We start from the raw sequence: 17,912 nt of genomic DNA, 5'->3' as shown, positions 1-17,912 counted from the left end.
TGTCAGTAAATCACATTAAAACCACATCAGTCACCAAGGTGCTACATCATCTCAGATTTGGCCTACTTATGAAGTAGTCCCTGTCGTGATCAAGAGTTTGAGCATGCGCTTTCATTATCTGCTGCACGGCCTGAAGCCCACATGCTTAGTTTGACGTGTCCTAACACCTGGTATCTGTCACTGGAAATGTAACTGAGTACATTTACTCAAGTAGAAATTAGAGGTACTTGTACTTTACTTGAGAATTTCTCTTTGATGCAACTTCATATTCCACTACATCTCAGAGGTAAATATTAAATTAAATACTTTTTACTCCACTACATCTGTCTGATGGCTTTAGTTATTTTATAATTACAATTTTTCATACTATTTCTGCCTAGTGAAAACCATCTCCATATGTAAATGTGTATTTTAAACTGAAGGATGACGTGTACCTTTATGTGGTGAGAAAATTCTTCCTAATTTAAGCAAAATAAGCTATTAAAAAACCCCTTTGGATCAGGAAAATGCATCGTCACAAGGCTGAAAACAGGCCTGTTTTTCTGACATCATGAGAAGTTGACTTTTTAGAGATAGATGGACAGCAACGCTACACACATGATGACCTTATATAGCATGGCCTTAAACATTTACAGTGGTAAAATGCAACATACACATGAATGTAGCAGTAATATTAATCTAAAGACACCATATATAATCTTAAAACACTGACTGTAATATTTTTACTCTACAATCAGTACTTCTACTTCTCTCTATCTATCTATCTATCTATCTATCTATCTATCTATCTATCTACAACAGAATAATGTACAGTCAGGGATACAAGAAAGCAAACATGATGTTTTTTTTATTGAAACAGTTTACTGATAAATGACAGATGGTTGTCATGAAACGTTCATGTTTAATCTCAAAAAATCATGGGCTAAAAAGTCATACATGGTACTTAACATTGAATAGCAAGAGAATCCATGCTTCAGAGCAGACACTCAATTCACAAAGAAATCAGGCAAAATGCCCTTTTGATTTCAATAAAAAATATTAAATCTTTTTTTCTCCACTCTATCCATCTTTACATGGTACAGGTTTGTTCACTTTTTAATAATATAAAAACGCTTAATACTGATTGTGAAACACTGGAATTAATTTACAAAACATAATAATAATTATTATAATATTAATAACAATAACAAACAATAATAACAATAACCATTCAATTTAAAAACAAAACAAAAAAAATAGAATGGAGGAAATCAGTCATAGCTGTTGCATCTTGGCCCACACAAACAGCAAAGAAAAATACCAAATGGCATTTACATCTACCTGACACACAGTTACACACAAACACAGTATCAGGTCGTTGAGTATTTCTCATTGCCATTTACATTGTTATGGGCACAAAGACAAGACACCCTCTAAAGCATTCATGTGCCTCTGCGGGATCACACTCACTGACCAATCGAATCCTTCTCACTGTAAGTCAAGCTTGGTGGACCAATAGTGGTCCTCAAAAAAGTGCCCCACACCTCCAGCACACAGGATAGTAAATGATAGATAAAAGTATAGGACCCTTGTAAATGTCTCAGCATTTAGAGGAAGGGAAAAATCTTCCAGGCGACAGGAACTTGTATCCATTGCCAGCAGGTAGTCGGATAGAACGAGCACCAGGGCTACTGCTTGTGGAAATAGTCGGTGATGGGGCCACTTTTCTGGGATTGGAGCAGTGGTGTCCATTGGAAGAGTTCTTGCTGCCCCTATCTAGTGACTGCAGCCCCAGCTCCCGCAGCTCCAGGCTGTCTTGGGTATCGTTAGGGGAGCAATGGCGTGGTGAGAGGTTCAGAAGGCTCAGTACGTCCCTACTGGCAGAAGCAAGGGCTCCAGGAGCGCCGTGGATGGCTCTGACGGGACCTAGATGTTGCTGTTGTTGGGCGGCGGCATTAGCCCAAAAGGTCTTCAGATTGTGGATAGCTTGGACTTTTTCATCAATCACCCCTCTTCTAAGCCGGTCCAAGTCTGGGACATCAGCCGATGTAGAGCAGGCTGAACCTGTGGAGGAGTACGACAGGGCAGGGGATGGAGCACTACCAGCAGGAGACTGGTGGCCAGAACTGGGAGACACATTACTTGGGGAACGAGAGATGTGGCCGCTGTATGGGGAGCTTGGGTATTTTAATTTGAACTGTGCATGGCTGTCTAGAGTTGGCGAAGGATGGCTGCCCTCCTTTTGGGAAGACTCAGAGATTGCAGGACTATTGTAGCCAGAGCTTATCTTCTGCAGTGAAGAGGAACGGGAGGGAGGTTTGGGTCTTGGGGAGGATTGAGCTCGGCCACTAGCACTGCTGTTAGGACGGCTGAATGCGCTAGTTTCAGAGGAACGGAAGGCGCTGCTCCGGGTTGAGGTTCCTGCAGCTGTCGCACCCTCTGGCCCAGCCCGCTGAAGACTACCCACAGCCCGTAGATGGCTCTGAGTCTCCTCCAGGATTTTCTGGGCCAGCTCCTGAGGATCCAAAGGGACAGTTTTTTCTTCCTGAGACTTGACAGTACTGTCTGTCTCAGTGCTGGACTGGTCAGATTCCCCTGTATCTGAGCTGCTCACCTTACCCACCTTCTGGAATGGTGAATTCGGGCTGGGCACTAGGCATGCTTTGACAGGAGATGTAGGTGTGCTAACACTGCCCCTTGATGATACTGATACAGTGTAGCCTCTCCCTGCCCCTGTGCCGGACCCGCCAACCACCCCCCTGCCTCCACGGTGGTGGCGCTGGCTGTGGCCTGGTGGTAGAGGCAGAGAGTCACAGTGGCTTCCCAGAGGCTCGCTGCTGATAATGGAAAAGCCCTCATATTCCTCATCGTCCCCCCGGGCTCCTGCAACTGCAGCAGCAGCAGCTGCCCCATGAGGAGAGGAGCGACTGCGGGGAACATGAGGGTGTTTGTGGATAGAGTAGTGTGCAGTGGCCCCACTGCGTTGCCGATGACTAAGGAAATCACAGTCTGACTTGGAAGCAAAGCTCATGGAGGAGGCTACAGAGCTGAGACTATAGACAGAGATGGCATCTGATGCCTGATTGTCCAGGCAAGGAGGAGAGAAAGGAAGGCTTGAGTATCCCATGGGCAGGGGGTTGGACACAGACTGGGCTGAAGCTAGAGACTCAAGGGAAGATGAGCTGTCCAGGCTCAGACGCTTGGGCAGTTCTGTGGAGTCTGAACAAAGAGAGGAAGAGAACAGGAAACAATGTCACACTTAATAAAAACAACAGGATTGCTACAAAGGTGAATGGACATTCTGGATGATTTCAATGTGCAGTCAAGAACAGAAATGATACAATGAACATCGAGTATATAAGTTTACGTACCAAACAGCGCCAGCAGAGCCTGGAGAGCAAAGTGCAAGGTGCGGCGGTTGGCTAGCTTACCAGTCTTCAGCACCACTTCCTCTTGGCCTACCTCACACAAGTCAAATCCTGCACAAATAAAAGCAACAGCTGTAACTCAAACATTTGACAATGTGTCTAAGAGTCCACAGGGACACATGGATGCATGGGGGGTGGGATGTTGGAGGGGACAGGAATCAATAGTTTTCTTAGGAAACAGGTGACTCACCAAGAGCAGCCAGAAATTCATGGCATCCTGGCAGCCTCCATAGCTGTACACTGATGGACACTTGAATGGGCAGGAGGGAGAAATCCTGTTCTTTCTCTCCTGTCTGGAGTTGAACTAGCACCTGGTGGAGCTGGAGAAGAACAGGGAGAAGACAAATGGCGCAAGAGGCACGGAGTGGTTAGGAATGAGTGCAAGACTATAATAAACTGGTGAAATCTACTGCAGATTTGATTAATGGGTACAATTAATTTGTGTGATCAAACCATTTCTATTCTATCAAGACTTTAAATCATCCAACGGCAACATTATACAGTTCCTTACTCTCAATTAATATTGCCTTTTCATCTATTAAACCTAATGGCAGCCACATCTTATTGTGCCACTGCTGTACACATATATTCTGGAGAAGGTATGAATCTGTTTCTCCATGTTTCAATACTATGCTGGAGTACTCAGGGCAAAAGAACCTGATTCAGAGCTTAAAGGGTGTCCGCTTTACGGGGTTTACATGCGCCCTGAGAGCACACTTGCCTGGTTTGTTAGGCGATTACATGGCTTCTGACAGAGACACCTTTGTCAACATGATTAACTGTGCAGAAAGTAGAAACATGCCTCATTTGCTCACTTCACTCTTTGTAATTATGAGAGGTTTGTTTTTACATCATAGCTTTATCCCTTCTACCACCCTGAAAGTTCCCTCTGACCTGTAATGAACCAGGGTTGTAAATCTTTTAATACCAAAAATCCCTAAGATCTGACTACAGGAACTAGCAGTGAAGAAAGAAACAGTAAATGTTTGCTTGGCTACACTTTATGCATGCAAATGCTAAACAATATGAAAAACAACAAAACTGATCATTAGATTGTCATGCAGCTTCTACACAAAAAGGTGTTGGTTTATTAATTAAGAAAGTGTAGCAGGACAGACAGAGAAGAGAGGAGGAGAAGGGTAGAATGGGATGGAGTGCAGGCATGTGAAGGCACACTTACCATTGCCACCATATTTTTAACAGCCTTCAGACCGCACGTTAGGGGCAGGGGAGAGAGAATAGGCTTTTAATTGCATGCACACAGGCCATTCACAAAGGGTACAAGGGTTCAGGTCAACAAGAAGGATAACAGCAACAAGTAACAGAGGTGTTTAATAGTTTGATGCAATCAGCATACACAGATTAGATCCAGCATGTTTCATGTTCTGTGCATTTGCAGTATGAGGCAACAAAAACAGCTTATCACCAATTAACTGGATGGTCTTTCACTTTAAGTACGTGATAGCCACATGTTACACGTAAAGAGGGATAAAGGCGTAAGATTAATGCTCTGATGTCACGAGCTCGGGTGCAAGAGAACAGGACTCAGATTGTGGTTAAGACTTTGTACTTGAAGGACTGCTAGTCCGGCTGCCATGTTGCATTTCAGTGCAGATTAAGCTGCAGCTTGCCGGTGCATATCCAGTCCTGATGTAACTAAGTTATGCAATGAAATATCCCTGATATTCTCTTCTAGCAAGAACCTCATGGCACAAAGGTGTGCAAACGTGTCAGAAAAAGTGAGAGGGACTGTCTCAGTATTTCTTAACGTTAAATAATAGCAATTGTGTTTGTCGTTTGAGCCAAAGATCAATGTCTATGTGCTGCATTAGATTTAAAAACCCAGTAGCATTGTCTCAGAGCTGCGGGGGCCTACCCGATTGATGAGCTGCTCTCCTGCCTCTGAAGCTGTGATGAGTTTGCACAAAGCCTGGAGAGCTGGTGGCGGCAGACCTGAGGGATGGGATCAAAGAAAGTTCCTCATTATTCATACACAAGGCACGTTTTTTATACAGCAAAATAAGTAGCAGTGGGACTAAATAGGTGATCTGTGGAGTGATATGAATGTTACATACACAGAGGACAGAACTAGATGTGTTGGATGTAGAAAACAATGTTTTTAAAATAAGCATATAAAATACATAAGCACCAAGTTAGTAAAGCATTGAACAATTTCTGAGTCTTAATTAACTGTGACATAGAGTCTCAAGTGCATACCCAGTAGTGATTGTAAAGTGGTGCTGCACTGCTGGAGCCTGTCTCCTGGATCAGCAGTGGGAAAGAAGACTGCAGCGGGCATACCGGTGCCCACAGAGTCGAGACGGAAGCCCACAGCTGTCAACAGGGCCTGCCAGCCGGGGACACCCCCCACTTTGTTCTCCACACTTTGCTGGGATGTGTACATGGAGTTACGCTGGCCATTCTGTATCCTCTGAAGAGACTTCTCCACCTGGAAGTGCAGCATCAGTATTCATGTGAGTCTTTGCTCGTGAGATTTTGTATAATAAGTAAGACCCTGTGTGTGCGTGTGTGTCTATATCTCACCAGGTGGAGTAAAACTCTCAGAGCATCACGCGCTCGATCTGGATACTGTAGAATCTCCGCCAAAGCTTGGCCAATGAGGGAAGATGGGCTGTTAAGCTTCACATCATTGCCAATCAACATGTATCCTGGGCAGAAAAAAATGCAATGAAGAGAGCTCCATTACAAGGTCATCTCTTTTTATTACAGAAATGTAGAATTACCACATGAATGATTAACGTCTCTAACCTGCCCAGTTGGACGGGTGCGAGTACTGCTTGCTGCTCTGGACAGTCTTCATGGCATCTGCCAGTGCTGCACTAGCCTTGGTCCCGTTAAGCAGGGCAGTGTAGAAGGCATGGACGAAAACTTTGGAGGCTGCGACAGGGACAGGCCACAAGGACACAAGAGCACACTGAGCTCCAGCAGCCAGGAAGGCCCTAGTCAATCCCACGACACCATCTGCTGTCACTTTGCTGCTGGACTCCTGGTACGACCTGTAGCCAAAGTGACACACAAGCGTATAATTGAATTAGAAAGCTATAAAATATTTAATAGCATAACATTTCAAGCATTATTTGCTTTTATTATCTTCTACGTTATCCTATCCCATTCTCATCAGTTACAGCATGTCTGTAAATCAACTGTTAATTCACACTTACAGTGTGACTAATTTGATTATATTTTTTTTCTTATATAAAGTAACTTAATTACTACCGCAGAACTTGGAAAAATAAAATATCAGGAGCTAAATCAACATAGACACCACTATTTAAATTTGTTCCACTTAACCAGCCAACATACCCCAGCACCACCAGCTTGACAGGCAACCTCAGGTCCAATATATCTGCAGCTGTGAGCAGGAACTCCTGCAGGGGCGGACTGTCACATATGCTCTCCACGTCACTGCTGTCATCCTGCATGTGGAGAGACTCTGGGATGGTGTAACCGCTTCCAATGGAGCCCTTCCTGCCTCGACCACTGCTGCCTCTCCTCCCCCCTGCACCTCTCCCCACTGTTCCCACTCCTACGCTGGCACTTGCCCCACCGGGCACGCCCTCAGGGTTTGGGGTGAGCACCAGAGCTGCTAATTTCCAGGAAATGTGGGTGGCGAAGTGGGCACACTCAGCTTGTGTGAGGGCGCTCATTACCCTTTCCTTGGTGGCAGCCGAGCCGGCCAGGGGTTGGCAGCCCAGCAGCTCAGCCACCATTAGAGCCTCCTCCTCTGCAGAAGGCATGGGTCCCCACAGCCAGCGGTCCATCACAGGGGAGGGCAGTCTCGGGTTTCCTACCACTGCTGCCATTGAGACACCACCACATGGAGCTGGTCCAGGGCGGCGGGAATGAGCCTAGGAACACAAGAACAATGGTTACATTCCACTTGTACAATCTTAGGGCAGAAACTCCAGAATTTGTTAAAGATGACTCCAATATGTGGCTATAAAAGTCCATATCAGTTTTTAGAGTTTAAAATAAAATTAAAGCATAAATTTTCAGTCATCAAATTAAGGTCAACCTTTGCACTGGATCCAAGGCCATGGATGGACGGAACAGCGATGAGGCTGAAGCGCTCGTACAGATATTCATTAGAAGAGCTTCCTTTTAGCAAGGCGAAGGGGATGAGGTACAGTTCTCCTTCAAGCACCATCACCAGTTGTCTGTGTCTGCCAACAGGCCCACTGGAGTGCATCAAGCCCTGTCAGACAAAAGGATTAGTGTAAAAACACTTTTTTCATAATGGCATTTTCTCTTATGCTGTTTTCTTCCCTACCACACAGCTACATCAACAGGCAGGCAATGACCCATAGAGGTAGAACTCACCCCCTCCATAGGTGCAATGAGCAAATCATAAAGTGCCCGGAGTGGAGGCTTTCCGAGGTTGCTGGAGCGACGAGGCAGGGAAGAGTTACCATCTTTGGCAGGGGACATGGTGTTGCTGAACAGGCTGGTCATACTCTGGCAGCTCCTGCACAAACATAACACAAAACAATGTTTTCATTCGCACAACATACTTTTATGCTGCTGACCCAAGCTGGTTTAAGCAATTTGCCACAGTGTGCATTCAAAATAAGCTCCCAAAATATATGCAGGGACAATATCTCTTTTTTCTTCAAGTTACAAAATGACCTTCCTTCTTCCAGATGTACAAATATTCAAGATTTGGGGGCGAAGCTTTAGTCCCCACGACTCAAGGGTTGCCGAGTCAAAACCAATTTCAGGTCTAAACTGACATTATTATACATGACAAAGTGAATAACATAACTATGCAAATTTGGTCCTAAGAACACTATGCTGCCATTGTTGCTGTAAGGTCAACACAAGGTTTGTAATTGAAAACACTCAACACAATTCAAGTCTTTAAAGAAGTATTTTACTGCTGGAAAGATGGTCTTTTTATACAACAAAGCTGTCTATGCGGTAGAAAGACACAAATTCTTTTGAAACTGGTGCTACATGACAAGAGAAAACAGAGAAAAGGGGCTTTTGCTTTTGTTCAAGAGGTAGAAAACCTACAACACAGAGAATGCACTGCGCCTCACTGGAGCAGTAAATGCTCCCACTGGTGGGTAACATAATGCAAGCTTGGCCGTTTTTTCCATAGCAAACAACTGGCTGGTAACAAACAATCTTGAATTACAGTTAAACAGTAAGCTAAAATATGTTTCTGAAAACGTTTTAGGTGAGAAATAGGCACCGCAGTAACAGAATCTTGTTTCACATTTTATCAGCACTTCTTAGTTTTACTGTTATGGTGGCCACTTCCTGTTCTATGAGGTGCAATAATACAATTAATACAAATTCTTGTCTTATAGCCAAACAGTGCACTAAAATATGTTTCTGAAGACATTTTAGGTGAGAAATAGGCAATGCCAGGATTTGCAAATTCGCCTCCAGGAATGAGTCCTAAAACCCCACAATGAGTTAGCATTTCAGCACTCCCAGTTTCCTCATCTCAAAGTCAGTGGTTTCTTTTAATGGGTTTTTGGTTAGATGCCTGCAATAAGGTCTGTGGTTAACAAAAGCTTAAGAGACTTTCATGTTTTGTTCTACGACATAAGATCTGTCCCCACTCGCGAATTTTGAAGCTTTTACGTGTCTTAAAGAAGGCGGTTGCTACCAAGTGGCTAAATGAGAGTACAGAATGCCATCATGCCAAAGCCATGCTTACAGCCTCATTGTGGTGGGGATGTAACCATGGTGTAGTTTGTTTATAGCCTGACGCTAGCTTTTTACTTGTGGTAATTGCAGTTAGGTTTCAAAAATGATAAAAGTGGTGTTTATTTGTGAAGATTATCTTGCTGAACAAAATGTGTAATTATCGTAAACATTTTATTTTCCGCAATTATTAAAATCCAACAGAAACTCATAGGCTTTTTGACAAAGGAACTAAGGCAATACTAACTTCTACATCAGCCAACATCTCTGAACTACTGTATAGAGACAGAGTGCAAAGCATCATACTCTGAAAACAACACCCACCAGAGGGGAAAACTATCGGCTCCACAATATGCAACAAAGGACTGATATCAGCATGTCAATGGATTATTTTAGCACCTTCTTTCGACCTGTGTGTGTGTCCCTTCTCCTTACCTTGCTTATCTTTGAGAAATGATCCCACTGAATGGCCAGTTGTGACATGCTTTGATATTTACAACTATTTTATTAACTCACCAGGCATGATCATCATTAAACCTAACAAACATCAAAACCAGACATTGCTTAGTTAGCTTCAACCTCTACAGTTTGTCAAGCCAAATTAGCAAAATGCTTGCTGCACAGAGACATACTGAGTGTCAGGAGCTCACAGTTTTCCCATATCTTCCTGCTCATGCCTCATATCTTACTGCTTAAAGGCTCAGTTTTTCGGTTCAGCAGCTTGTAAAATCTTACTTATGGATTCTCTACCATGTTGGTAGCGCATCCAACCACAAAGCAGCTTTTAGGTATTTTTGAGTTGTTTTCTGGCAGACGTTAATGACAAGAAAGCACCTACACACAATACAAATTCATTGGATGCCAATTAATTGTTTTCCACCCCGGTGGGGGCAGGACTTTAATGTGCTATACTATGTACTCTCTGTGTTCGTATAATCCGTAGTTTAAGCAACAGCCTTGGAGCCAGTTTGAACTGGAAGATAACTGGGAGCTGGTAAGATGGAGGTTTACCACAGTTCATTTACACACACTACCCGCATTGTTATGATACAAAGCTGATTGAAAACAGGCAAAGTACCCCTTTAAAGTCTTTCATAAGACTATACAATTTAAAATCTGTGTAAAGATTCTGCGTGTAAACAGAGGTCTCATGTGTCAAACTGTCTTTTAACATCAAACCTTCCCGCTGCTCTTAATGAGCTTTGCAGATGTGTTTGGAACGTGGCTGACAAGCTCCATGATGTCTGACTCGCTGCATTGTGTTACATCAGATACGGTTCTAGCAAGACGCAAATTCAGCCACTGTAATCTTTTCAGTCTGAGTGTGGTAGCAGTACAAAGCTGCAGCAGAAGAGAGTGATCCAACGCTCAATCATAAAGGCCCATCTTTCTTTTTCTAATATACCCACTGTCAGATCTAAATCACGCGGAGTAAAAGGCAGATGAAGGCAGGCCACACTGGATCTCCATCCCTCTGTGAACACATACATATAATTTCACATGACAGGAAGCAATACTACAGAGAATATAATGCCAGTATGGAAAGCTCCACTAGATGGCAGTATTGCACTGTGGACATGTAGCGTTTAAAGACACATGAAGTAGTGATGGCTTGCCAGAATCACCTCCGGAGGAGGCAGAGAGCAGGGCTCATCAAATCTTTACAGGTACCTTCTCTACATTCAGTGAAAACTCAGAGCCTCCAGTTGATGAAAGATAAGTGTCTCCATTGCACTGCCAATGACTATGTTGCAACACAAAGACAAAATAAGGTAACAGCCCTGTGTGTTTGAGGCATGTCTGCTGTGACGAGGGGTGACAGCTCCCTGCTCAGGCAGAGACACACAACATACTGAGAACTGTGCTAATGGTGGCCGTGGGGTTAGAAGCCTTTGGTGCTGTAGGCACACAAGGGGCCGAGCTTTATGGCCGCACTTGTCACAACTCTCCATCTGTTCCACCAGCCAGAGTCTCCTCCAGGCCCGAGCCAACAGACATCTATCCTGCCCTTCTGGTAGCCCCTGGCCACTGGCTTCCCTCCAGCCTCCCAACACTCTGTCTCTCTCCCAGGCCTTGGCATGAGCCTCCATGGGAAAGCAAACAATCGTTTGTTAGCCTGACAGGAAGAATGAGAGAGGAGGCAAGGGATAAGCCAAGAGAAGGTGAGTGTCAAGTGTAGAGGGAAACAGCGAGAAGAAAAGACTAAGAGCGGTGATGCTGAAGGTGAAGATTGCATGCAGCGGCTGCTTATTTTGGGCTGCAGTTGAAAGTCGTGCCTTCAAGTGTGATCTCAGAGGTGATACAAAGGTAGACAAGTCGCCCTTTATTACAACACATAGAGCTCTTTGTACTGACCTAATTTCTAGCTGCGATTTTGAGTATTGCTCAAGCTAGTGTGGCTAGTGGCCATTCAGCTCTTTTGATGTAGGCATCCAGTTCTACCAGTGCTTGCTGCCTCTTCACTGACAACTTCATCAAGATCCTCCAACAATCTCATTATGCTATCATTGTGCATAAAAACGTATTCAATTACACACTGAGGGGATTAGATGCGAAGGAGACTTTCATTATCACCTTCCCATAGTAATCCTTCCAAGCTCCCTGGTGTAGATTAGATCTCTGTGTTAAAATAGGGCAATCAATGATAATACCAAACGAAGATATCACACCAAGAAGCACTGATCTTTTAATGTGAGTATACTGTTCTGCTACCAATTTTGATTTAAATGTCATTCAATTAGAGTTTATTCATTTTGCTCCTTTTTCATTATAATAAGTAATTGTGGAAATACTGAGGTATTCATACCGCTAATAGCCGAAATCTTAACATGTTAGGGAAAAATGATAGGGAGAATAGAGGTCAAATAGAGCCCATGAAAAGCACATACACATACATTATCTGACATCAAACCCCAGGATGGACGACTTGAAATCACAATGAGGTTTTCTTCTTTTTCTCTTGCTTTAACATTGTGATAGACGATAGGCTCCTAAGCATGAGGAGCTTTATAATTCAGAGTTTTTTGAGGCCCAAAAGAATGAGCGGATTATTACCGGCAGCCCATTAAAGGGGCTTAATGAGCACCGAGACTCAATTAAAGCTGGAATTACCCTCTCATCAAAGAGCAGCTCAACTGTGGACGAGGACAGGGAAATATGACCCAGACACACACACATGTATGCGCACACATGCACACACTCTATTGGTATACGTTGCCAATCAGGGCAGTGTAAATGAACGCTTTGCACAGTATCGTTAAATAATGCTCCGAACGAGCCACTGGCAGATTCACTGAAGTATCAACAGTCATAAATCTGCACAACAAACAAACACAGAAAGGGCAAACATCTTAAAACCACATCGATGTCTGTATTTGGCACACACACGACACACACACACACACACACACACACACACACACACACACACAAGGCCCCATCAGAGTAGGCAGTTGATAAGGGTTTTAGCAGCTTGGCTCTACTCATTCTATTTAATAAGGAGGATTCACATGCTGCCTCTGTGCTGGCTAAACAAAGGAGAAAAGACTCCTTTCACAGATGAGCCACAATACCCATGAATCTCCTTACCCTAGCAGATATTTCTTATCTGTTTTTTTTTTTTTTTGGTGGAAAAGTAGGTCTTAGTAGCGCTTGTTGATTAGGGCTGTTGCACAGAAACAGAGAGTAGGGACGTCCAGGTGATTTGCAAAAATCCCCCACCTGTTGAAGAGGTTGTTTCTGGACACCATACGCAGGAAGCCTGTTGGATCAGTGACGGAGTTAAGCTTGTTGTTGAGCTCCTCAAATTGTTGGTCCAACAAATCTCCCGCCTCGCTCTCTGTCTCACTGCTCGAACACCCTCTGAAAGAAAGGGAGAGAGAGCAAGACGGAGTGAGAGACATGCACAGCCGCTGAAATGTTGGCAAGAAAAAGGCACTTCTGCAAAGTAGACAATACACAGACTTACATTGTTTCTCTGCGGATAAGTCAACTACACACACTCCCAATCTGCCCGAAACACACACTGCTCAACCCACACACACTTGGCCTAATTTCACAGGCTTGGTCCAACACCCTGATGGTAAGCAGAGTTAAATCCTTTCATTATAATGCTGGTGATGCTGATCCAGTCAGTGGGGAGTCAACCACCCCCAACCCACAATCGCTGCCACGCCACCACTCCCCCTATCTCTCCCTTCATGCCTGAACCTCTTCTCTGATGCACCCATATCATGTAACTCTTATGTCAGCTTCTTGCTCTCACGGTAGCTGAGTGTGAACTTGCACACTGGGATCTCTTATCATCTTACCCTCGCAACACCACCACCACTATTTTTCTTGAAATCCATGCAGTATGTGTCTCATTTGAGATTCATTCTCCCGGTGTGTACGTACTAATAGACCTGGGCTGAAGAAATGTTGGATGCAGCATACAATGCAGTTAAAAAAGATGATTTTACCAAGAAATCCATTTGTTAATGTATAGTTTTCTATCACAAAGGCTGCATCCTCCCTTCTCTATATCGCCCTTTCTTTTACACACATATGCTGTCCCCCATTCTTCCCCATTCCATTCATTTTCCCTCTCCACTCATTTCAGACCCTTTCTCTCCACTCTGGAGAATGAATGGGCTGGTAAGTGGTGCCATATTGTGCCCATCCAGGCGCAGTGGCGTGTGTGCGGCTTCCCATTGGAGTAGTAAATGAGCTGGTAATGGGGCAGGAGGGCCAGGCTGCTGGGGTGGCGGAGGCTGGCACTGGGCGGACCAGCTGGGCACTATGGATCAAACACCAACTAGAGAAACGATGCTAACGTCAAACGCGGTGCAGACCCGTGGATGTCGATCGGTGATATTAGCTGTCGATATATCTCGCCACATTTGCCATTTCCTCCTGCAGAGTCCCTCTGGCTACATTCCCTGTTGCCTGTTTGGTCTTTAACCACCAGGCTCTGCTTCTTTGAATTCTACTCCATTGATTTTACCACTGAGTCTTAACCTTCTTCCCATTCTTCCTGATACTCTCAGGAAACCCTGTTCTCTCTTCCTTTACTTGTCAGGTTCGATGTTTGTTTGGTGGGTTCAATAGTCTGGCTATCCAAAGAGCAATTATTCCGTCTCATTTATTCCCACTGGGGAGAGAGAGGAGTACTTTAGGAAGGTGGTGGAGGCCTGTCATCACAGGGTGCAATGGGGCAGAATAACACTCTTTAACGCACACACACACTTTCTGAATGATAAAGTAACCCTTCCTCAGATATTACTACAGATTAAAGTGAAAGTTTTGCTTTAAGTGTTAATCTTTTTGTGGTTTAGGCTACATTTTTGATGATAAGTCATGTTGTTTCTACACTTCCTTCTGGTGAGTGGTGAGCAGGCGCTCTCCAAAGAGCCCTTGTTCATCAAACAGTGTGATCTGTACTGCCTTTCCTTCAATTCTTTCGTCAATACAGTTTATGTGGGTGTGTTTTTTTTCTTTGTCTGCTCAGCCGTGGTAGCTATCCAGCCTCAGGAGAAAAACAACAAAGAACAGGTTGGGTACAGACTAAATGGCTACTGGGTTTTATAAATCAGTGATAGCAGCAAAATGGAATTTTTCGATTTAGATGAGATACCAGCGACAGGCTTGTGCAAACTAGCAATTACTCCCATGTGAAAATGTTATTATATGGCTAATGAGGTAACAAACACACACAAAAAATCATTTTGAAAGCTGTAAACATCTCACCTGCTGTAATAAGACTCCACTCCCAGAGCCTCACGGGCGCTGGCAATGTGCTGCTCCAATGAAGAGCCACTGACCACCCCACCGCCGCCACCCCCTTCCTGGAAGTCTGACCCTCCTTCTGATACACCCTCACCAAGGTACACCTCATGAAACTTCAGGATGCCTGTGGAGAGAGAAAGGAGGGCAAACATGACTGGTTGTTTTGAGGTGTTTATAAAGTTTAATAAGGTCAAAACAAAAATGGAACGCCTCTTTTTGTAATACGTTTGTATTACTCGCTCATGACATTAGGGAATATTGGATGGTTTCAACTGAAAGCTGCGAGTGACGCCACGTGCAGTAGTGCATCTGTTGAGCAAAATGAATAAAACAAATAATGTTCAATAAAAGATAAGAGTAGGCTGCCTGTGCCATCTGCTGCCCGCCACGAGAGCTCAGCTGAGTTTCGAGCAGGAACATCAGAGGGGGGCGGGGAAAAGCACACTGGGAGATGGAGTACAGGCTGTGTGTGTATGTGTCTGAGTTTGTGGGTGTGTCAGTGCTGTGTAAATGGATGTGCTCATATGTATGCTTTCTATTAAATTTGAATGGAGAGTGTTTGTGATTCAGGTCTATAAAATGTCACATTTACACTTCTAAAGTAATTAGGACCTTAGTAGCCTTTTTATTGAGTGCAGCCTCTTTAGAGCAGGCCATGTTTGTGTGCCAGCTGGATGCCAGGGAATGCCAGAAGTGACAGACAGGCGATTAGTGAGCAAGTGGCTCCCTCTTAGCCTGGGGTAATATTCAGCGCTTTGAAGATCTTCACTGGTCCCTGTAGTGTTCCTCCCCTCCGTATGACTAGTGCTGGGGGTCAAGTTCATCTGGTTGCCTGGGAGCTGGATTTGATCAAATGTTCAGGCTTGGTGGTGGCATGGGACACGGGTCACAGCTCTCATTTCCTCTCTTTACAGCAGAGAGTAGAAGGCAGCCAAAGAACAACTAACAGTATGGCAGCCACGGGAGTTGTCTGACATGCACTGTAGTTCACCCGCAGCTTTGCCTATTCTCTTTGTGAAACTGAAATTTCACGAGTCATACAAACAAGCAACGTCTTAATCCCTCTGCCTGTGTTGGTGTCACTCAGCGTGTCAACAAAAGAGACAGAAATAGAGAAGTACACAAAGAAGTTCAAAAGTACAGCGGTACCAAAAAAAAAAAAAAAAAAATCAAAAGAAAAGTGAGGAATAAACAAAAACCCAAAAACAAAGGAGATGGGATGAAAAGAGACAGAGAAATTATGTTTTGTCTTGGCGCAACAGCTAAGCGTTTTCCTGTTGGCATGTACGGAGATGTTGCCGATGTTGTTTGGCTGTGTCACTTTCAATTAGCATGGTTCATTGGCAGATGCCTTCTGGGGTGAGAAGCAAAGCAGGGGGCAAATCCGAACAGCAGAGTGGCAGGTGGCACTGATGCTCGGTGTTAAAGCTGGCCTTCTTACCCCTGCAGCTGAAAACAAGCTACAGCCTCCAGGCCTTTTATCCGTTTTGATTTAAACAAGCAAGTCATATGTTTATTTTTGTGTACGTGCTTTCACCTGTGTAGTTGTTAGAGCGTGAAACTACGTACAAGAAAGCTGCTTCAATACAAACAGTAGAGAGAAGATACTTATTGAAAGTCTGTTGCACATGTTCACTATTATGTATTGTTTATTTTTGTTTTCAATTAAATCTCTACAGTTTTGCAAATATTTTGGCCCATCCTTACAATTACACGGCATTTGAGTGCTTCAGCATTGAGCATTCATCAACAAACTATTGTGTATTACAAGAATATATGGTGTGTAATATTTCAAATTTAACAACTCTGAAGGAGAACGGTAAATAATAAGTTTTGCATAAAATTGAAATTTGTAGAAAGTCGAATGTGTTGAACAAAGCACAATGAGAAAAATAAGTAGGTTCAGGAGTTATTGGCCAAAGTGTAAAGCTGCCAGCCATAGTACCACCATATGTTCAGCTGGTATAATTTATTTTACCTCAGTAAAAGGGGACTGTTTGAAACCTATCCGCCAAATTTGATTGTTCAAGCACATATGGTGCCTGACACTGGAGAGAATGTTTTAAGGCAGAAAGCAATAGCAATAAGACAGACAGACAGACCTGATGTGATTTCAGCATCCCAATAAAAACAATTTACAATCTGAGCAGTCAGCCGCGCAGAGAGTCTGTCCTTACCTGCTCCTGGAGCCAGCAGCCAGCTGTACAGGTAGCCGGCAGCCATGGAGAAATAAAGCACCAAGGCCCTCTGGCTGTTGACGGTATCCAAGATGTGCTCCACTGTTACTGGGGTGTAGGGGTCTGAGTCCTGCTGGCCCGTCTGCCTCTCCACCAAGAGGTCAGCGAAGGCTCGTGTACGACCGCGTTCCGCCACTGCCAGAGCCTCATCGTGGTGGCCTGTGTGTAATCAGAGGTCAATTACGCTCAATAGGTAAAAACTTAATCCTTCAACAAACTGGAACCTGACAGCATGAAGTAGTAGGGTGTGAGAAGTATCCATGGCATACCTAGGCTGACAAGGACCCTTTGGAGTGCCTGGTAGCAGGAGGTTTGCAGGTCAAAGAGGGAGAGTTTATAGTCTGTGCTGTGCTGGGCTTCATGGCGGATGGTCTCAAACAGTGCAGAAGCCCGGTAGAGCTGAGGATAAACAGCAACAATCAGATGTCATCAGGTATTCTTGGCTTGTTCGCTTACAAAGTAAAACTACAACACCACACTTTGATTCAGTTCTGATTATTATGGGAAGCTTTGCTGCCTTTTTTATAGGTTTATTTATATTTATAGGTAACCCATGCTCGAATTTGAGCAGACAGGGTACAGTAAGACACAATGGATAAAAATGTCAACCGAATCATGTACCACTATGGATCTATGATTGGGCTTTTGAGGCAAGAGAATGATTGTGGCCACTAGATGGCACCATCCCACCTCACTGGTCATCACTGATGAGACCTTCCAATTCTGCTTCTCTCTCAACTGAGGAAAGTACTGTAATGTAGCTTGATGAATCACCATCTAACACAAGTAAACCCCTTTTTGGCTCTTATTTGCTTGGACATGGGAA

The 17,912-nt window shown here is 44.1% G+C and overlaps 1 protein-coding gene across 3 annotated transcripts in view; it reads right to left on the bottom strand.

The window, feature by feature from the left end:
• Positions 1-835: 835 nt before the first annotated feature.
• LOC126394499 (tetratricopeptide repeat protein 28-like) overlaps positions 836-17,912 on the bottom strand; it is a 196,264-nt gene continuing 179,187 nt past the window's right edge. For 2 of the 3 annotated variants that reach the window (XM_050051332.1, XM_050051335.1), the window contains 15 exons: positions 17,356-17,485; positions 17,027-17,245; positions 14,811-14,973; positions 12,804-12,944; positions 7,749-7,893; positions 7,444-7,623; positions 6,732-7,276; positions 6,177-6,424; positions 5,952-6,076; positions 5,625-5,856; positions 5,284-5,360; positions 4,588-4,611; positions 3,598-3,727; positions 3,351-3,458; positions 836-3,198 (listed from right to left, as the gene is read on the bottom strand). In XM_050051332.1, the coding sequence (XP_049907289.1) occupies positions 1,580-3,198; positions 3,351-3,458; positions 3,598-3,727; positions 4,588-4,611; positions 5,284-5,360; positions 5,625-5,856; positions 5,952-6,076; positions 6,177-6,424; positions 6,732-7,276; positions 7,444-7,623; positions 7,749-7,893; positions 12,804-12,944; positions 14,811-14,973; positions 17,027-17,245; positions 17,356-17,485 (4,086 nt within the window). In that variant the 3' untranslated portion in view covers positions 836-1,579. The remainder of the gene's footprint in view (positions 3,199-3,350; positions 3,459-3,597; positions 3,728-4,587; positions 4,612-5,283; positions 5,361-5,624; positions 5,857-5,951; positions 6,077-6,176; positions 6,425-6,731; positions 7,277-7,443; positions 7,624-7,748; positions 7,894-12,803; positions 12,945-14,810; positions 14,974-17,026; positions 17,246-17,355; positions 17,486-17,912) is intronic. The other variant, XM_050051334.1, reaches the window with a different exon arrangement.

The sequence above is a fragment of the Epinephelus moara genome, chromosome 8 (genome assembly GCF_006386435.1).
Source record: "Epinephelus moara isolate mb chromosome 8, YSFRI_EMoa_1.0, whole genome shotgun sequence".
Taxonomy (NCBI): Eukaryota; Metazoa; Chordata; class Actinopteri; order Perciformes; family Serranidae; genus Epinephelus; species Epinephelus moara.
This window is presented reverse-complemented; position numbering and strand designations above follow the sequence as displayed.